Source organism: Protomyctophum parallelum, assembly GCF_964188405.1.
Source record: "Protomyctophum parallelum genome assembly, chromosome: 17".
Classification (NCBI taxonomy): Eukaryota; Metazoa; Chordata; class Actinopteri; order Myctophiformes; family Myctophidae; genus Protomyctophum; species Protomyctophum parallelum.
In genome coordinates, this window is record NC_139719.1 from 21,320,248 (window position 1) to 21,342,729 (window position 22,482).

General features: G+C 47.5%; 1 protein-coding gene across 1 annotated transcript in view; it reads left to right on the plus strand.

The window, feature by feature from the left end:
• Positions 1–2,220: 2,220 nt before the first annotated feature.
• The window catches only part of myocd (myocardin), a gene marked incomplete at its 5' end in the record, with an annotated part of 35,195 nt that continues 14,933 nt past the window's right edge, over positions 2,221–22,482 (plus strand). The window contains 3 exons of the mRNA XM_083786660.1: positions 2,221–2,275; positions 8,641–8,706; positions 19,129–19,293. Of these exons, the coding sequence (XP_083642786.1) occupies positions 2,221–2,275; positions 8,641–8,706; positions 19,129–19,293 (286 nt within the window). The remainder of the gene's footprint in view (positions 2,276–8,640; positions 8,707–19,128; positions 19,294–22,482) is intronic.

Below are 22,482 nucleotides of genomic sequence, written 5' to 3' on the forward strand. Positions count from 1 at the left end.
ATGAGGTACAGTATATAGTGACGAGTCAAGCCAGTGACCGGTGTGTGTGCTGCTACTGTACACACAGCGACGTGACCGGTGTGTGTGCTGCTAAGCACCAGCAGTGTGAGTCATGCCCTTGTCACAGACTCACTGGATGTACGGGTATATGGGCGTCATGCATGTCTCCGCGGAATATTTTAACACAAGTAAATAAAACCCGGATCTACAACATATATTTTCAAATAGGCAATGGATCTCACTTTGAGAACCATTGCCATAAGGGTGCCGTTTAGGGACGTCGACGAGGCCTCCTATATCATGGAGACTTGGAGATTAGTGGTGGTGGCGGACATTGGGATCAATATTAGAGAGACATTGGGAGACCCCGAAGAGACGGAGAGACATGACGAGTCACACTCACACCAGGACAGGGAACCAGGGATGATGAGGGGGGAGGGGGTTGGGGGGGTCCAACTGGTCAAAATAAATAAAAAACACTGGCACTGAGTGTTCATTCCCTAGCATCCCTATTTGTCACAATATCAGTCTGCTGCACACTTTTACTGTTTAGTGACGTCCTAGTGTTTCCTGTTTTCCCTAGTCGTGTTTGCCTGTCTTGTCTTACCTCCTTGTGATTACTAGTTTTCTCCACCTGTGTCCTGTTAGTCTCCTAGCCAATCCCAGTGTTGATTGTTTGTTCTGTTCACCTGTGTATTGTGCTCCCTCTGTCTACTGAAACCATCAGTTCCTTATGCTCCCTGCTTGACTATAGATGTTGTTATGGTGTTCTGTAAGTAGTGTTTCCAGTCCTATGTGTATTCTATGTTATCCTGAGTTTTGGGGTGAATAAATCCCTTTGCATTTGACCTCCTGCCTTTGACCAGTCTATTCTGCATTTTGGGTCCTACTTCTGAGTCGCACCGTGACACTATTCCGAGGCTAAACATTCAGATATTGTATGTCGTAACAAACGGACCAGTATTAACGGTCAACTGACTGGTTCCTCCTGGGCATTCTCTCGGGCCTAATCTGGTTCTATTCTTGTTTCTGTGTGCCGATCCTCGTTGAACAACTGTCGGGGAACAGAAAGCCTCGGACATGTTCAGCCCGACAGCCTCATGTGTGTACATAGGAGCGGACTAGACGTGCTGACGGACACTTTCGGAGTGCTGCATGCCGCTTAGCGGCAGCAGTTGTTGGCCTGCATAACGCCGTCTCGGAGGAGGAGGAGACGAGCAGACAACAACAACGCGGAGTCGGTCGATTCGCTTCAACTTTGACAAATGTCCGGCTGGTATGTGGGAGCCGGAGGAAGGGATGCTTTGTTGAATTACAGGCTGGAGAATCTCCTATCATACTTGGCTGATAAGATAAGGGCTTCTCCGTAACGGTATATGACTGGGCTGTAACTGGACACTTTCCTTTATACCGTATATACCTCAAAGGCCTGGGCATGTTTACAGGAGTTGTCCTCAAAATGACCATTTCATACATATAAACTTCTTCTACTTTTGACTCTTTCTATCGTTTGGCACTGGTAGTGCTAGTGACTCCTGTATCTCTTTATCTCTCTCTCTCTCTCTCTCTCTCTCTCTCTGTCTCTCTACTGTCAGCCTGTGGTCAGATAGGCAGATATATTTACATTGGTAGCAGGGAAGGAAGGAACCATCAGAGTCTCCCCGGTCCAGCCTCCCTGCTCTGCCCTCTCCCCAGGGGGTGGAGCGAGCAGTTGTTAGCCCCTCCCCAGAGCTGGGCATATCTCCTCTCCCTCTCTCTGGCCCTGCTCAGAGCTCGCAGCTTGATGGGACCAAAGCCTTAACCGGCCCACCGTGTGTGTGTATGTGTGTGTGTGTGTCTCTCTCTCTCTCTCTCCCTCTCTCTCCCTCTCTCACACAAACACACTCCCACATCAAGACCCCGGGGGAGAGGCAGTGAAGAGGAGACAGGAAGAGAGTGGAGACCAACAAGAAGGCTAAAAAAGACACATCAGATATTTTTGTTCTGTTTTTCGTTTCTCGCAACCAGTTTTTGCAACCCAGTCTCCTATAAAAGACGTTGATGAGGCAGGTCGGGTCAGCTGGTGGAGGAGCTTCATCTCAGTCTCTGGGGGTCCAGCGAAGAGGGGCGGGGGGGGGGGGGGGGGGTGTGTGGGACTGAGAGCGCGTGGCGCTCATCGAGTGTGTGTGCCGCCCGCGCGCGTGTAATTCTTTTGAACACTGGAACCGTACACTAACCATTATGACTCTTCTGGGCTCTGAACACTCCATTCTGATCCGGAGCAAGTTTCGCACAGGTAAGTCCAAATGATGACAGATGATTGTAAAGGGCTCTCTCTATCTGCTGTGTTCACCTGTCTGTTGTTTATTATGGGATGGACTGTGGTGTTGTTTTGGACATCATGCCTTGAAGAATAGAAAGAATGAATTGCCACTTTTTTTTGTAGTTTTTGCCCCATCTCTTGGCGGCACGGTTATTGGTGTTTAGTGAATATCGACCCAATAGTTTCCCTTTTGACAACGTCGTCGTCGTCGTCGTCCCCCCCCCCCCCCCCCCCCCGTGCCGACACCTCACAGCACACGGCCTCGGTCAGTAGTAGCACCGGGCCGGTGGAAGACTGACAGGTGTGCGCGATTTTACCGCACGCACGCGCGCGCTGGTACGAGGAATACCAGAGATGGGGAGGCCAGCCCAGCCCAGCCCCGGCCCAGCGCCGGTGTCAGAGTAAGAATCATGATGTATACCGGGCCTAACGACGTGTCCTGTCGCGGCCGCCGTGGATTTATGACGGCGTGGGCGTGTTCTTTTTGATGTCCCCCCCCCCCCCCCCCTGCCCTGCCTCGTAATGAAAATGAGCGGAACACGTGAGCGTCTCCTCGTCTCTCTCTCTCCCGTCGGGGCAGGTTAGTCGGTGCACTTGTTTCGTGCCAGCCGCGTGACCCGTGGCCGCTCGGGGGGGGGGGGGAGACCTTCCCTGCACTCCGAGGCTCAGGGGTTCCTGATAACGAGAGATTAGTCCCAAATACGGGGGTCATAAGGTTATCACCACACGGCCTGTGTTGTGTGTGTGTGTGTGTGTGTGTGCGTGTGTGTGTTCTTGCGTGTGTGCGTGCGTGCATGCTTGTGTCTCTACCTGCAGGTACGTACTGTAACAGGGAGGAACGCATGGACTGCAAACACTGATTTAAACTCCCCTTAACGCACAGCAGCTGTGGGGGTTTGTCTCTCTAGCTGCAGTCTCTCTCACACACCCAGCCTCCCTGCCCACATCATACAATCACATGTCTGTCTGTCTGTCTGTCTGACCCCCCCCTCCTCCCTCCCCCTCTCGTCTCTCTCCCTCCCAGTCGATTCCTCATTGTGCGGCCACTCCGTCTCTCTTCCACTCTCCTCCTGTGTTTTATCCCGGGCCATGTTGAAATGTCATTCTTCCGTCTCATTGGACATCTGCTGCTGCTCCAGACATAGCAGCAGTAGCAGCAGCAGCAGTAGTAGTAGTAGTAGTAGTAGTAGTAGCGCCATTCGTTGTGCTTCCTGTCTGTAGTCTGAGCAACACTGCCACCTCCCTGAGGAGCACGTAACTGATGGCAGTGACCAGCAGCAGGCCTCTCTCTGCTTCTCTGTGACACACCGCTCCATGTTCTGCAGCAGCACGTGTGTGTGTGTGTGTGTGTGTGTGTGTGTGTGTGTGTGTGTGTGTGTGTGTGTGTGTGTGCGCTAGTGTGAAACCCTCGGTTACATTCGCACACGCTCTCTGCGTTGCGAATGGACAGACTAACGCCGAGTTAAATGAACACTCGAGGTTTTTGCAGTGCCGTGTTTGATACACGCCAATTAACTACAAAAAGAAACAACACTTTTTATCAGGGGGGGGCCTTATAGTTTCGCAGCGCTGTGGAGGGCGGAATACGAGCGGGGGGGGGGGACTTCTGTTCACTTTGAAATGGCTCGGTGGAGCCGTATATATACTCCTGACTTCACTTTGCTCCAATCTCTCTGAGCTGTAATTGCCTTCCAGAAATGGGAGGGTAAACGATGCTTTTCCTTTGTGTCGGTTGGAGCAGATCGGGGCAGGGTGGGAAATGACCCCCAGTCAGTCAGTGCCCTGGGGAGGGCAGAGAGAACCCAATGCCTGCGGGGGGAAAAAAACAACACAACAATTTTCACACAGTATATGGCTCATGTTTGTGGGGTGCTGCTGTTGTGGTGCTTTTGACAAACACGCTGTAGGCTTTTATAACGTGCCACAGATGTGGAGAAGATACCTGTAGCATGCCCGAAAAGGTCTCTCTCTCTCTCTCTCTCTCTGTGAGCCTGGTGCGATGTTATGTTCTGTGAGGAATTAATGTCTGGTGATAACAGGCCTCAGCGAGTATAGTGACCGGTGAGCGTATTTATGAGCGCACGACTGAAATATGGTCCCTAAGTAAAGTGAAACTGTCTCTAAATCTCTCTCCGATAGCCACTCATGATGAGTGAGGGGGCGTCGGCGGGTGGGTTTTAAGCAAAAAGATGGATGGCTTTCTTTAAACTGTAGCAGCTTAAGTTGCATTCGGTGGCCAGTAAAAATATGACACCGGCTAACTGTTGTTCCTTTTTTTGCACCATGCTGGAAGCACATTATCAAAGCTGTGGGAACTACCACTGCATGGGCCTAGCTGTACGAGAAGAGATAAAGATCTCACTTAAGTACTCCCTGTGAACCACCACTTTTTCCTGTGTGTGCGCGTGTGTGTGCGTGCACGTGTGCGCGTGCCTGTGTGTGTGCGCGCGCCTGTGACTGGTTCTCATGCTGCCTTGATTAACAGCTTAAGTGAACGTGGTCTGTTCCCTATACGGCCATTACGTAATTCCAGGACAGAGGTGTCAAATGGAAGTTAAATCAATACGGCGAGATGTCAAATACATGTTATACATTAAAACGGCTCCGTACGAGTCGCGAGGGCCTCTGCAATCCGTTCGATACTTCGTTCAAACATGTGACATTTGCTCCTCGTGCATTTACAATCTTGGCAGTTGGCGTACTGTAGTGTGCGTTAACATGCACATTAACCCCTGGAGACAGGGCAAAAACCGGTCCTAACGCTCCCCCACCCATCACGTTTTTGGTAAAGAATGTTCAGAAACAGTGACGACGGCTTTACTATACAAGCTCACAACGCAAAGCCGCTATATTTGTTATATTGCACTTATGTAGGGAAGAAGTGGTTAATTACTGGTTGTTATTATTATTATGAATTCTACTTTACTTTACTACTCAAACATTACATATACATTTAGCATACACACATTTAGCCCAAGAGCCTGCACAGCGTTCCCCTTATTTACACCGGCGTCTCGCACCGAAAATAGCAGATCTACAAGCTCTCAATGCATCCACCGCTGCAACACATCTTGAGCTTGCGGATCGTCTGTTTTTCAGCCCGCGAGACACCGGCACGCAACTCTAACGTATAAATCAGGTGTAATGTGTCCGTATAGCACAGCAAATCACCCGGCGGGTTTCTGTCACCGTATCTGTAAACCACGTTTATCATTCACTGTCGGCAGAGCAGCTCCAGAAAGTATATCTTAATGACATCACAGGTTAGATTCTTGGCTTCTCCTTCATCTGGGCTCTGTTTCATGTTCACAAATCTACGACTCGAAACCGACGCCGTGGCAATAAAACACGAGTGTTCTGTTTTTTTGGACGGGGGATTTTCACTTTAGGCTAAGAAGGTATTATGCTAAAATAAACTCCCATACGTCATTGAGGAATACCTGTTTATGAGAAGTCATACACACATGCTTGATACATCTGCGTACATTCCTGCTCTTGTTGAAAGAGAGTTCACGGGTATACCGATGAAAGCTAACGCTGCGTCCGTCCATTTTTATATACCGTATAATATATAGTAATATAGTAATATATAGTTATACGAGAGGATGAGGATAGTTAGGAGAACTGTTAGAATTATTAGCCTCTAGCCCCGTCAGAAGGTGACTCTGGCAGCAGACACATTTTTTACTGAAGCTTATTTTATAGTCCCACCTTGTGAGGGTGTCCCTTTGCCAAAGAGACATGACACTAACAATTTACTTGTGGAGCATTTTGTATTATGAAACAGGCTTAAACCCATTTTGACCTGAGATCGATTTTTCAAAAATATCAGACCTACAAGCTCGTAAGCCTATGAGCTTGTAGATCTGCTATTTTTCAATAGCTAAAGCGTAACATAATGCTAACACCAAAAGTGCGTGCGATTTTTGTCCCGCGCGACGTTGAAATAGAAATGTGAGAGGTTGTCAGTGTGTCGCCGATGTGAAGTGATGCTCTTTGCTGCTCTGGGGCCTAAAGCTGAAATGACCACCATGGTTCACCCATTATGCACACACGGTATACGGCTCTGCTCTGGGGCCTAAAGCTGAAATGACCATCATGGTTCACCCATTATGCACACACGGTATACGGCTCTGCTCTGGGGCCTAAAGCTGAAATGACCATCATGGTTCACCCATTATGCACACACGGTATACGGCTCTGCTCTGGGGCCTAAAGCTGAAATGACCATCATGGTTCACCCATTATGCACACACGGTATACGGCTCTGCTCTGGGGCCTAAAGCTGAAATGACCATCATGGTTCACCCATTATGCACACACGGTATAATGACCATCATGGTTCACCCATTATGCACACACGGTATACGGCTCTATTTAGAGCATTCTTAGAGTCACACATTTTACTGTGTATATATACCGTATAGGCCCAGATGATCCTATATCAATTACGCTTAAATTACTTATACGGTTACACGACCGGAATTATTATCTCGGCTGTAACTTTCCGTGTAATGACGAGTTGGGATTTCAATAATGAGGCGTTCCTATATAGAGTTGATGCAGAAGTTTAAGCAGAACCCCACAGCCAGGCTTCTTTTTTTATATCAAGTGACTCCCACAACAGCAGATAAGAGGCGAGAACGTGTGTGTGTGTGTGTGTGTGTGTGTGTGTGTGTGTGTGTGTGTGTGTGTGTGTGTGTGTGTGTTTGTGGGAATGAAGTGCGGTATTTGTACAAGAAAGACGTTTTTTCCTGGCCCCGGCCAGTGACATGTTTCGATCTCCAGCTCTGAGGGCACACACAGACTAATGCCTGCACCCAGTCTTCGTGGTGTGTGTGGGTGTGTGTGTGTGTGTGTGTGTGTGTGGGGGGGGGGGGGGGGGGGGGGGGGGGGAGGGTCATGGCCCCTGCTCTATAAACTGAAGCAGATGGTGTGGTTTAGTGAAGGTGAATATTACATAACGGAGGTGCTCTCCTCCAAAGATGGAGAAACCCCCGGTCAACCCGACACCTGGTCAAACTGCGGCTATAGAGAACACCAAAGCTCGTTTTGCGTCACGCGCTGAAAGGGGACTAAATTAATGACATACTCAAATGTTGCTTGAGATTGTATTGCCCCGGGCTAATTAAGGAGAGAATAGGAGAACTTGTTATTCTCCGCTTTTTAACTGCTCGCTCGCTAACTTCTCGCATTTGCGCGCCACGAACACCTGAGAGTGATCGGCAGCGGTGTAAAGTGATTGGCCCATAAAGAAGGGCAGAACACATCGTACTGGCATGTCAGACGCACACACGCACACGCACACACACGCACATGCACACGCACACGCACACACTAACAGAATGTGACTCAGACAAACAGACACGGGGGAGGGACACAGCTTCATGTTTAGGAGCGTTCCTTTTATTTTTAAGACACTCCACTTATTGTATACGGGCGTGTGCATACCGCACATGCACTAATACACGCTCACATGTGCACACACACACTCTCACGTGTGTGTGTGTGTGTGTGTGTGTGTGTGTGTGTGTGTGTGTGTGTGTGTGTGTGTGTGTGTGTGTGTGTGTGTGTACACACGGTCGCGCACGCAGCACACACCCATGGCCCAGAGTAGACCACACAGTGCCGAACAGATCTGTTTAAAAGCCAGGAGCAGTGTTTATCATTCCCTACGTCTTGCTCAAAGAAATATTTGTGAGAAAGCAGCTTCACCTTTTTTTTCTTTTTTCATTTTTTCTTCTTTTTCTCTTCTTTGTTTTCTGGCCTGCAGGTGGATGCATGTGTGTGCGCGACCTGTGGATGTAAGGGGAGTGAGGGTTTGTGCATGCATCTGCGTGAGTGTGTGTGTGTGTGTGTGCGTGTGTGCGTGTGTGCGTGTGTGTGTGCGTGCATGCACGTGCGCAAGCGTGCGTGTGTGCGTGTCCAAACTGCTCGCTGTCTGTTTAATGAGTTCCAGAGATTGGCATTGGGATGCTTGTTTCGATGATGGATCGTTGCCTAAATGCAACCTGCTGGAGTCAACAGCGAGCGCACACTGAGTTGCGCATTGCGATCCCAACCCTCCCGACGGATTCGAAAAGCTAGTAGCCGTCCAAATCAAACATTATGAAACGCAATCACACTAAATATGTTACTGATTTAAAAAGTGAGCTGAATTCTCAGTCTCTCTCTCTCTGCCCCTTTCTTTTCTCTTTCCCTTACCTGTCTGTCCTTCCCCCTTTTCCTCTCTGTCTTTCTCTGTTTTTTCCACCCTGTCTGTCCGTCCATCCGTCCGCCTCTCTCTCTCTCTCTCTCTCTGTATCTCTGTCTCTCGCCCTTCTCCTACCCACCTGTAGTCCTGCAGCTCAGACTTCAACAGAGGAGGACACAAGAGCAGCTCGCAGACCAAGGCATCATGCCTCGTGAGTAACACTTATACCTACACACACACACACACACACGCACGCGCACACACACACACACACACGCAGGCACACGTGCACGCACGCACACACCAGGATTCTCACCTAAGTACCCACATGCAAACATACTTTTACACTAAACGTGACAAGAGCAACAAAAACCCCCTTCATCAGAAAGGAACGAGATAGATAACGCCAGAGACAGAGAGAGAGAGAGAGGGAGGGAGAGAGACACCTGAACTAATAAAACAGAATACCAACTGACAGGGGTGGGGGGGTGGAGGGGGGGAGACCAAGAAAGGTACAGAGGGGGGGGGGGAGACGTAGAGGGAGATTGCCTATCTATCTATCTATCTATCTCTGCATGTGGCATTGTGCCGTCTGACTCCGGCCCTGAAACATGACACACGACATGGCCTTGCCTACACACGAGCCGAGGCACTTACCTCACAATAAAACTGTGTAACCACCCTCCAATGCCCCCCCCCCCCACACACACACACACACACACACACTCCCACCCCCCGCCGCCCCATCACAGCATGTTGGCCTCTTCCTTACTGTCACTCTCTCTCTCTGTCTCTCCCTGTTTCTCTCTCTCTCTCTCTCTCTCTCTCTCTCTCTCTCTCTCTCTCTCTCTCTCTATGTAGTATACAAACAGACGGTCCTCCTAGACATGCCGACAGACAGACAGACAGACAGACAGACAGACAGTGTATATATCGCGGCTGTCAACGTGAAGATGCACACGACAGATCGTCGACGACATTTTCATGAAGTTATACTATATATAGGAAACTATATATAGTATATAGTTTCCGTCCCAGCAGGTATAGTATAGCCACATAGGAACTGGCAGACAGACAGACAGGCAAGACAGACAGACAGGCGGACAGACAGACAGGCGGACAGACGGGCAGATATTGCTGCCAGCGAGCAAGCAGACAGGTCGGTGAGCGACCGCCGAGGAATGCTCTTGTGTTGGAGAGGCTCTTAGGTCTCAGTAGAAACAGCGAGTGCTCGGCCAGCGGGGCCAGATTTACGTAGACGAGCACCTGTTTACAGCACAGTGCCTACAAAGCACGGTGCATCGCTAGAGGGATATCTAAATAGAGCAATCCTGCTGGACTGAGCTCCGGCCGGGGGCTCAGATTTATGTGTTTTGCACACACACACACACACACACACACACACACACACGGGGGCTTTGCACTCTTTAGATTATGAGGTATGAGACATCCAGAAAACATTACGAGAGCATTTTGTACAGTACTGTGCCAAGGCGTGTGCGGTGTGTATATATACGTCTCCCCATTCTGACCTGAGATCAGATTCTAAAAGTGTCTTCTACGTCCTGACGGTTTTCTGAAAAAGCCATGTTTCTATGTCAGTCGTTCTTCGACTTAAAAAAAAATTAGCAGACCTACAAGCTCGTAGCGCACCACTCGGTGGCGCGCTATGAGCTTGTAGATCTGCTATTTTTCAATAGCTATAAAGCATGACATGATGCTAACACCAAAAGGGGTTCCCGACCAAAATGGGTTAACCCTGTCGTCCCTTTGGCATATGTCCCAAGTCATGGTTGGTGAACATTTGACAAAAAACATTTCGGCGAAAATATAGGCATTCAGATACATTTGTCAATCTACAAGCTCCCATTGCTCCAGGTTCAGACAGTGTTTTTTTCCCCCCAATGTTTAGCCTTTTCTGCCTTTTATTGATAGATACAAGTGAATATTAAAAGGAAAGACTGAGAGAGAGAGACATGCAGCAAAGGTTGTCATGAACGGGACTCGAACACGCGACGCGCTGTCAGGCCAGAGAGCCCCTATATGTGGCAGCATGCGCCTGGACCACTAGGCCAGCGGGCGCCCCCAGACAGTGTTTATTATGTACAACAAAGTAGAGTGTTTAGGCGATTATCTAACGACTACAAGGGTTAACATGGGACACACCACGCTTGTTTCAAGCTCATTGGCGTGTATGGGGGGAAATGTCACTTTATCGAGTGTCCGTGGGTGCTCTGCACAAGTGCACGCTGGGACGACAACACCACGTTTGATCGTATAATAGATGTTTTGTGCGGCGGAGGACTGAGGCAGAGAACCAGCGTTTAACCGAGATATTATCTCGCTTCCTCCGGTACAGTCTAGCACATTGTTGCTGCAAAACAACGCGTGTCTCCCGGCACAGGCGGCGCAGTGAGGGAAGCCAGTTTTCTTTTCCTGTAGCGTCGGTGCCGCTGGTCGTATACGTTTAGACGTCGTGTTGGCTGCTCTTAGACTGGGTATTTATACATGACTCGCCTGCGAGGGGGGGAGAGAGGAGGAGGAGGAGGAGGGGGACAGGGGGGACTATAGGGCCAGGAGTTTAGCTGAATGATATCTCTGGCACCGCGTGCTGTTTCGCTGAGGCTCCAGCCCTTCACAGATAACCGGGGGTATAAGTGTGCGGGGGGAGCGGAATCCAGAGGCCCAGCGCGGTCCTATCAGTTTCTAGGAGTCTGACGGAGATAAGGAAAGCAAGGAGGAACGCGATTGGACCGGCGGCGGCGGGCGGCGGTCCTCAAGCACTTTTTTTTTTCTTCCCTTCTTCTTCTCGATTGGTGGTTTTGTCTGGGCCGTTGTGTGCACAGCCGAGGAGGGGGTTGTCGGCAACGCATGCAGATAGAAAGAGGGGTTAGTTTTGAAGAGCGAGTTCGTGAGTATTATTTATTAGCTCCTCCACGCACACACACACACCACGGAGACATAAAGAACCCGGTAGCGGCAGCCGGCGCGAGGCTGTCTCGACAACGGGGGCCTCGTTTTTGTCTGTTCTATACCGCATCTTTTTTCATGTCGCGGGATCTGCCCCCGAAGAATAAAACATCTCACTCGGAGCTCGCGTCAGGCAGCGTCCTCCTCCTCCTCCTCCTCCTCCTCCGTTCTCCTGTGGATGTGATGATACTTCAGATCCTGGCTAGGCTGGGCTGGCTCCCCTGGCTGATGTTATTCCTGCTGGGGGAGATGGACACAGCGCATGCAGGGCCCGTGTATATATTACCCAGGGAACATCTGGTGTTTATTAGGCTCTCTGCGAGACTCAGCCCCGCAGGAGCCCCTCGTCCTACCAAGGCTGGCGTGTGGCCTTGGGGAGGGGCATGCTCGTGTCTGACCGCTCGCCACTTGTCTCGCCGGTCATGCGCGCACGCACGCACGCGCCGCACACATTCAGTGGGCGTGCACAGGCATTTTGAGGGGCAGCTCAGACAATGTAGGCCCTTAAGTTTAATAACAGGGTGCAAGTGAAAAAGTGACAAGGTTTCGATGTTTAAGAAAGTTACATCTTTGTCAGGCGGCAGGCCTGACCTGTTATTAAACTATAAGGGCCTAAATTGTCTGAGCTGCCTTCTTTTTCACATGTAACCTGTACTGCTTCTGAGACGCACCACACTGGCCTGCCATAGGCTAGAGGCTGCCTCTGAGACGCACCACACTGGCCTGCCATAGGCTAGAGGCTGCCTCTGAGACGCACCACACTGGCCTGCCATAGGCTAGAGGCTGCCTCTGAGATGCACCACACTGGCCTGCCATAGGCTAGAGGCTGCCTCTGAGACGCACCACACTGGCCTGCCATAGGCTAGAGGCTGCCTCTGAGACGCACCACACTGGCCTGCCATAGGCTAGAGGCTGCCTCTGAGACACACCACACTGGCCTGCCATAGGCTAGAGGCGCGTTTGGAACTCCCTTCTACATTTTGCGGGGCAGGTTCTCATGGGAGGAACCCGCCAGCTGCCCAGTTAATAGTGTGTGAGAGTTATAGATTTTGAGGCATAAAGAATATATTAGAACCTTTTTAATCCAGAATTGGTCGATTGGTCACCATGGACCACGCACTGTACACTGACCGTACATAACAAAAATAAAATGAACAAACTGTACAAAAAACGAACTTTCAAAAGGGAAAATTGCTGTCCATTGGGCAAAAGGACAGGTGCTTCTGCACCATCGGTGTCTTATCTGTGCACGCCCCTGTACATTTTGTTGCGAGTGTAACGTGTTCTCGTCACAATCACAGACACATACTGTAAACCGCTAGGGGTGTACTGTAGGTGTGATGACGTGTACTGTGCACACACCATCACATGCACACACATATGGGCGATTTATACAAGGGCCCGGCGTGCATTTCCACTTCCATTTCCATGGCAGCGGTGCTTTAAAAAAAAGAATCAATCCTCTGCAAATGGAAACACAAAAGGGAATTATTCCTGCCCTAATGCACCGCATGCGTCTCTCTCTGCTTCTCATACCCGCGGTGTTTACATTTGACGGATACAGTCGGCAGGTATATATATATATATATCACTCGCCTATATAGGTTTAAAGTGCGTCGTCGTGTGTTTTAACACGGCCCACGGAATGTTTAAAAGTCTGTAAAAGCCGACTTCAGTCGCACCGTATCGCGTTACATCATGCCCCCCCCCCCCCACCCCGGGGGACATCCGCCGCTATAAGTCTGAAGGGACGGCCTCCCAGCCCCGGCGCGCTGTTCCCGCGGCCACACACTTTAAACCATTTAGGGCGGGTTTCATTATGTTATACTTCATAGCTATTGAAAAATAGCAGATCTACAAGCTCGTAGCGCGCCACCGAGTGGCGCGCTACGAGCTTGTAGGTTCTGCTATTTTTGAAAAATCGTGCAAATCTTTGAACATATATTCTTTCAGAGCGAACGTTTTTAACTCAAATCTTTGCTATACTGGGGGTGGGGGGGGGGGTCCCTGGAACAACATATTTTCAGATGGGGGTCGGCTGGCCAATTACATAATAATCTTGGGGGTCCTTGACATGAAACAGTTTGAGAACGACTGACACATAGAAACATAAAACATAAAAACCGCCAGGATTTAGAAGACATTATTTTGTGGAATCGTTCCCGGGTCTAAATGGGTTAAACACAGTTAAAGCTCCGCGTATCCCCCCCCCCCCACCGTGTACAATCGGGTCTTAAATCAGTCCTCGTGCCAAGGGAGTGTCAGGTTTGGCGAGTGAGTTCCGAGACGGCGGGGGGGGGGGGGGGAGGGGGGGGGGGGACAGCGGTGACATGCGGAATTATAAACACATGCCGTATGTCACACCTGCTGGGTTTAACACTAACAGACATGGCGTGTCAACGTGAGGGACACTAATGGCTTATTTTTAGACCTCGCCGTAAGAGCAAAAGTCGCTCTCGCGGAAAGTCCGTCATTTTATGGTGAGCGACATGGTCATGTCGACCCCCTTTTGGTGTTTTAAACGTTATGTTATGATTTAGCTATTGAAAAACAGCAGATCTACAAGCTCATAGATCTTGTAGGTCTGCTATTTTTCCGAAAAATCGGGAAAATGTAGTGCAAATCTTTGAATATATATTCTTTAAGAGCGAACAACATATTTTCAGATGGGGGCGGAGGCCAATTACATGTAATTTTTGGGGTCCTTGACATGAATATTGAGAACCACTGATATAGAAACATGAGGTTTTTCAGAAAAAATACATTTTAAAAGGCATTTTTAAAATTTCGACGTCAAGCCTAAATGGGTTAAGTACAACCAACCCGTCAGCTGCTCCAGGCCTCGTGCTGTCTGCATAGGTCTACTGACTGCTCTCCATGTTGGCTCCAGGGGGGCAGTCAGACAGATATTTTGTGAAGCCACAATGGAAATCGGGATTTCCTGAAAGTTCATACCTGCCTGTTGTGGTGCTGTCATTGGGCCAAAAAAACCCCATAGCCCCATAGAAGTCCACGTATTTGGGCCCAACTTCACCTAGACTGTATTACCTTAACATGGTCATGAATACTTTCTGCTTCCAGGCACTAGTTTAAAGTCTCATTTCTAATGTCATAATATTCTTTTTGGAAAATTATGGTCCCATTTATTAAAAAAATGACCATAAAGTCGCGTATGTTCTGAGGGGCGTGGCTACCGTTACAGTCTATGATCGGGATTCCCCACCCACTCGAGTCAAAATAAAAACCAACTAAGAAGAAGGGGGGAAGTCCCGCCTCGTTGTCTGGGCCAGCCAATGGGCCAGCTGGGCCCAAACGGATCTAGAAAGATGGCGATGTACAATTCAAGGACTGACAGGCTTCATTTTACGTTCATGTTAGACCCGGGGAACGCTTTGTCCATATTTTTTACAGTCTATGGTTGGCTCATCAAAACCCTTACTTCCCTTCACGCGGTAAATGGTGCAGTCATATAGCTCCCTTGTCCAAAGTGCTTTAAAGCAGACGTTCCCAAAGTGGGGTCCGGGGACCCCCAGGGGTCCTTGAGGGACTTCCAGGGGGTCCCCACTAGCTATGATGGATAGTTATAGGAGCCAAATGGACCCATGGAGAGTTAAACTAACAGTGATTTTTACAATATAAATTGGGGTCCCAGAGATAGAAATGCCATTAAATGGGGTAATGCATATGGAACTGGGGGTCCTTGAAATTATTAAAATGGTTGAGAATCACTGCTCAATTCAATTCAATTAGCCTTTATTGTCTCCGAGGAGAAATTTGTCTTGGGCACCAAGAGACAGCGTTATACACATACATACATACATACATACGTATACATACATACATACATACATACATACATAAAAGAAGTAGATTTTTATCTCCTTTCTGTTCATTTATTTGTAAAATAAATAAATGGTATCCAGGTCTTGCTGTGAACTTTTACTCCTGTATGGTTTTAGGTTGTTTTATTAATGTTCTTTTTAGGTATGCGGTCTAGCTTAAACTTGGACTCAGGGGTTGGACGCCTCTGCCTTGCATAGTCCCCAGTGAATAGGCAGTTATTTTGGACTCCTTTTTAAATATATGAAGGTATTGCGGCAGGGATTTTTACAAAAAAGCCCCCCCCTTTTAAATACATACACACATACATACCTACATACATACATTTCAGAAGTTTTAGCAGTTTTTAAGGACCCACTTTTAGGCCAGTCCTAGAGCCGTAAAAATCTTCTCTTATGGGGGTCCCTGGCATATTTCAAATGGGGGGTCCGTGGGCTAATTAGTGTCAATTTGGGGGTCCTTGACATGAAAGGTTTGGGAACCACTGCTTTACAGTACGTACAGTATGCAATGTGCATTAACCCATGTTGGGCGGGAACCCCTTTTGGTGCTTTAAACATTATGTTATAATTTAGCTATTGAAAAATAGCAGGCGCTACGAGCTTGCTATTTTTGAAAAATCGTGAAAATGGAGTGCAAATCTTGAATATATATCCTTTCAGAGCGAACGTTTTTAACTCAAATCTTTGCTACTGGGGGGGAGGTCCCTGGAACAACATATTTTCAGATGGGGGTCGGCGGCCAATTACATAATAATCTTGGAGTTCCTTGACATGAAATGTTTGAAAAATAGCAGATCTACAAGCTCATAGCGAGTGGCGCGCTACGAGCTTGTAGGGTCTGCTACTTTTTAGGTCAGGCCTACAGTAAATGGGGTTAAAGATAATGCATACCGACAGCGGGAGGGAAACATGTATAGGTCACCGGGGGCAGTTAGGCTATAGGGGGAGGTTAAGTGTTTTCTTTGACAGTAACCTTTACCCAGGAGGAAACGGGAGGATCAAACCGGGATCCTCTCCCCATTACAAAGCTGCCACTTCACGTCATGAGCCGCCCACCATTCGCACTTCCTTAGTTCCTTCCTTCCTTCCGTCCATCCTTCCTTCCTTCCAATCCTTTCCTTTCATGATGCTGTTCCTCTCGTCCCCTACAGTATGTCCTCTCTTCCTTCCTTCTGTCCTTCCCGTAAATGGACACTGTTCTCGCTCTGTCCTTTTCCTCGCATCCATCCTCATCTCCTCAGACCTCCTGTTACTTCTGTCCTCCTTCCATACAGGGTGTTATATTTAACCCATTTTGGCCTGACCTCGAAATCAAAAATATATATATATTTTCACGATTTTTCAAAAATAGCAGACCTACAAGCTCGTAGCGCGCCACTCGGTGGCGCGCCATGAGCTTGTAGATCTGCTATTTTTCAATAGCTAAAGGATAACATAATGCTAACACCAAAAGGGGTTCCCGCCCAGAATGGGTTAAAGATGTACAGTTGAATTAGTGTGAGACACTGAAAGCGGAGCATTAGCCCCGTTAGGCCAAATACTTTCTGCGTTTCGCAATGATTATAATTGATATTGGACGTCAACATGACTTAACGCTGATGTTGAAATCGCTGTTTTTGTGTGTGTCTTATGACAGATCACCGCATGTCACGTCTCCGTTTCCAATACATTTCTCACCACGCGATATTAATATATTTCACCTGAATCGGCCAATAAAACTATAATTAATTTAATGTTTGGCAATGCATCTCATTTAATCCTCCTACATTTTTATTTGGCTCCCGGGGGAGATAATATGATAAAAATTGTATTCGACCAAACGTGTATTGCCATTTCTTTCAGTGAGATAATCAAACTAGACCCCCCCCCCCTCCCTTGCCCTGTCATCACTGCTAGGTAATACAGTCTAGGCCAAGCCAGGTCATGTCTGGGACTGATTGTTTTTGCAGGTCTTAATAGGGAGAGATGGTTGGATAAGGTAGACAATCTCGCGCCCGCTGCGTGCCGACCGCTCTCCTTTAACCTACTCCAGACGGGAGTTCATACATAGCATTATGTTATACTTTAGCTATTGAAAAATAGCAGATCTACAAGCTCATAGCGCGCCACCGAGTGCCGCACTACGAGCTCGTAGGTCTGCTATTTTTGAAAAGTCTTTGAATCTTTGAATATATATATTCTTTCACAGCGAAAGTTTTTAACTCATATTTGCTTCTGAGGGGGGGGGGGGGTCCCTCATCTTCAGATGGGGGTCGGCGTCCAAGTATACATACAGACCCCCACATATTCTGGGGGTCCTTTGACATGAAAAAGGTTGAGCTACGACTGACATAGAAACATAGGTTTAAAAAAAAAAAAAGATTTTAGAAGACATTTAAACGTCTTCTACACATTTTGTATAGAATCGCCCTCCTCGGTCTAAACGGGTTAATTATAGAGCCACTGCGTTTATTTTCCTAGCAGCAGAAAGTGTCTGGCTGTTGAGTGGCGGAGGAAAACAGAGGAGTAATTCGAAGCACTCCAGAATAGATTGATTGTCTCCTGTCAGCGTGGCTTCGGCAGCTTGAGTGCCATGCCCTGCCATGTTGCTAATGGACGGGGGGGTCCCCACGATGCAGGCAGCGAGCAGTGCCATGCCCTGCCATGTTGCTAATGGACGGGGGGGTCCCCACGATGCAGGCAGCGAGCAGGTACATGCAGACGCTTCCAGAACGCAGGCGTGCTTTGCTTTGCATTCTGGAATAGATCTGGTTGCAGTGATGGAAGAAGACGTATATCCATCACACTTTAACCACAAGGCCACTGACCTGAGATCAGATTAAAAACATGTCTTCTACATCCTGACAGTTTTCTGAAAAATCTATGTTTCTATGTCAGTCGTTCTTCGATTTTTCAAAAATAGCAGACCTACAAGCTCATAGCGCGCCATGAGGTGGCGCGCTATGAGTTTGTAGATCTGCTATTTTTCAATAGCTAAAGCATAACATGATGCCAACACCAAAAGGGGTTCCTGCCCAAAATGGGTTAAGAGTGTCCACCCTGAAACTGGGACCCCGGCCGGGTCATACCAAAGCCTGTAAAAAAAAATGGGACCCAATGCCTCCCTGCTTGGCACTCAGCATCAATGGGTCGGATCGGGGGGGGGGGGGTGAAATCAACTAATGATTCCCAGGCGCGGCGCACGCTGTCTCACCGCTCCAAGAGATGGGTCAAATGCGGAGAACAAAATGTCACTGCGGTAACGTGTGTGACTAATCGTAGTACGACTTTGACTTTCTTTACTTAAGTGGTATCAATATGGCAGGTGTATATACTCGTTACAAGTAAGAAGTTCCATTATTCAAAATGTATACTTGAGTTCGCCGGTTCAAATGCGGATATACCGACGACCGTTGCTGCGTGTCACTCACCATCTCTCTCTCTCTCCATGTTCTGTCAGACTATACTGTCCTGTCAATAAAGGCATAAAAGTAATTGTAGTCGTGGAGTAAGGGAGCTTTCACACCAGGACTGTTTGGTTCGTTTAAAATGCCCCTGACCCCTTTCTAAGCAAACTTTGGGTGTGAAAGCGCCCTGAAATTTCTACTATTTTCCTCTGCGATGTAGTGGAGTAGAAATAAAAGTACCTCAAAATGTAAGTAGACAGAACTTAATTAACATGTGCTTAGTTACTTGCCACCAATGTCTGGTTGTATCATTAATATAAACCAAAATTATGTTGCATTATTTGATAACACTACGAACACGTACTCGTAGCAGTTAAGCGTGTGTGTGTGTGTGTGTGTGTGTGTTGTTGATGTGGTGGTGTGTGCCGTGTATAGACCCCGTCTCAGATGCCTCCTGTCTGGAGGCCCAAATGAGGCTAAAGCGAGCGCGGCTCGCCAGCGACCTCAATGAGAGACTGGCCGTGAGGCCCGGCCCCCTTGAGTTGGTACAAAAGAATATCATTCCCCTAGACCCGGCTGTCGGAATGGACTCCACGACAGGTACCGGTGGAACGGGGTTGCTGTGCAGTGTCTGTTCGTTTTAATCCTGAGAACGTGCCGCAAATGTCACCTAAATGGACCCATACGCCGTGATAAAGGGTCCATTTGGTTACGTTTGTCCACTCTCCGAGTTCACAAATGGATAAATTAACACTGAGGATTTTAGCCCCGTATGAACTAACATGTTTTAAACGCGTGTGTGTGATTCACAGCTTTGGTTTGTGTGTGATTTATACGCTTTTCTTTTTCACTCGCACAACGTCGTCATTTTGTTTCGAGTGGATAAAAGTGCACTTCTCTCAGCTGGACTCACTCGACCCAACTCGAATGTGTGTGTAGATATTAACCAAAACGGCTGTCAAAGTGGTGTTAACTAAACATATCTCAGAGGAATCTGCTCGAGGCTGTATAATCCAGCATGAACTCGATTGCATTGCAACGTCGGCCATTTCTGGGGGCGGTCTTGGATGGCATGGTGGTGGTGTTGAGGAGAGGTGCCGTATACTGTAGTGTATGCCCATTCAGCTGTTTGGGGAAAACCCTCTTGAGATTATACTGTATAACCATACACTGACAGTGTATGGTTTAACCCCTTTTTTAGACCTGAGTTAAAAACATTCACTTTGAAAGAATATATATATTCAAAGATTTGCGCAACATTTTTACAATTCTTCAAAAATAATGTTAAATGTTATAATTTAGCTAATTGAAAAATAGCAGACCTACAAGCTCGTAGGTCTGCTATTTTTCAATTAGCTAAATTATAACATGATGTTTAAAACACCAAAAGGGGTTTCCGCCCAGTATGGGTTTAAAGCTGCAAACCTGTATAAGAGCTTATGTCGATCCTACAAATGTCTTCTAAACAGTTTTCTGAAATTTTGCTCTATCAGTGGTGCTCAAAAGTATAGCCAAAATTATATTTGTTTGGACGTGGAGCCCCATCTCAAAATATGTTGTTTAAGAAGCAAAGATTTGAGTTTAACATTTTGCAGTTTAACATTTTTAAATTATTTCTATGAGCTTGCTGCTATTTTTGAATAGCCAACGTAATAGACATGCTTTCCCGGTTTGAATGGCTTAATGAATACGATGTTGTTTTAAAGGTATATTCAGTGATTTCACTCAAAAAACCTTAGGTTTCGTTTTTGGCTGTGGGATCCAGCCTTTCGTCCAATCAGGATAGAGAGTCAAAAACGAAACCTAAGGTTTTTTGACCCCCAGGGGTTAACTGGGGACAGGGAGGAACTCCTTATATGGCCAGCACACTCTATAGTAGGGAGCATTATCACAACAAAACAAAAGAATAAGTGATATTTGAATTAAGTGAAATCACTGAATATACCTTTAACTAGTTGGTATGTAGCACACCTGCCAGTGGTTGGAGATGTCTCCCTTGCCCTTTCATTTAGCCCATTTAGGCCTGACGATAAAAAAAAATGTCTTTACTTCTAAATTATTTTCTGAAAAACCTCATGTTTCTATAGCAGTGGTTCTCAAACAGTTTCATGTCAAGGACCCCCAAAAATATATGTATTTGGCCGCCGACCCCCATCGGAAAATATGTTGTTCCAGTGACCCCCCAGAAACAAATATTTGAGTTAAAAACGTTGGCTCTGAAAGAATATATTGAAAGCTTTGCACTACATTTTCAAGATTTTGTTCTCAACCAGTGGTCCAGGGACCACCAGTGGTCTTTGAGGGGGGTCCGTATACGGGTCCATTTGGTTTCATATTACACTCCCAAGAATTAATTTATTGTTAAACATCTGCATTACTTAATTTACAAGAAGTCTTTGATCAATGATTGCCTGTTGCCAATGCCTATATGGTACCAACATCAATACAGCACGTTGTGGGTCTGAGAGGCTAAATGCAGAATAAATGATGGTCCTTGATGTGATGAGGGTTGAAAACCACTGATTTTAGACAACCAGCAGTGGTGTCCGTCAGGTAGGACCGGTACTGGTTGACAAGTAGTGCTGCCTGCAGCTCATAAACATCTACCTGTCCGAGCAGTGATTCTGCATGGGGTCCTTGGAGGGCCAGCGATATTTGTCAACTCGATCAATTTAACCACTTTTAAACATAATACTTTGGCTATTCAAAAATAGCTGATGTATAAGCTTTTAAAAAAACGTTTTAAAGTTGAATAATTCAGATTTCTATTTTTATTTATAAAACATTTTTTGTGGCTTTCGCCTTTATTTTATATTTTTCATGGAGGGACAGACAGTAGGCTGACAGGAAATGGGGAGAGAGATGGGGGAGTGACATGCAAGTGAAGGCCGTCGGGATCGGGAGTCGAACCCGCGGCACACTGCCATACTGGATTACCAGCCAAGGTGCCTGGACCGCTGAGCCACGGCCCAGGCCAATTCAGATTTCGTTTTTACACAAATCTTGTCTTCCCCACGGCGCTTTTTTGAGATGGCGGTCCACGGCCAAATAAATATCATTTTGCGGGTCCTTGACATGCAAACGTTGGAGAACCCGTTTCTGTGACGGATGTCCAGAAAAGCACTTTATTTGTCAATTTCTTTGATTTAAGGATAAGGAGTAGTGCTGAGTGGCCCGTTGCAACACTCTGACCTTGCAGTGTTTGTCATTCACCCCAAACATCGCAGCTATTCTGTCTCCATAGAACTCCTGTCTTTCACTCCAAACATCGCAGCTATTCTGTCTGCATAGAACTCCTGTCTTTCACCCCAAACATCGCAGCTCTTCTGTCTCCATAGAACTCCTGTCTTTCACCCCAAACATCGCAGCTCTTCTGTCTCCATAGAACTCCTGTCTTTCACCCCAAACATCGCAGCTATTCTGTCTCCATAGAACTCCTGTCTTTCACCCCAAACATCGCAGCTATTCTGTCTCCATAGAACTCCTGTCTTTCACCCCAAACATCGCAGCTATTCTGTCTCCATAGAACTCCTGTCTTTCACCCCAAACATCGCAGCTATTCTGTCTGCATAGAACTCCTGTCTTTCACCCCAAACATCGCAGCTCTTCTGTCTCCATAGAACTCCTGTCTTTCACCCCAAACATCGCAGCTATTCTGTCTGCATAGAACTCCTGTCTTTCACCCCAAACATCGCAGCTCTTCTGTCTCCATAGAACTCCTGTCTTTCACCCCAAACATCACAGCTATTCTGTCTCCATAGAACTCCTGTCTTTCACCCCAAACATCGC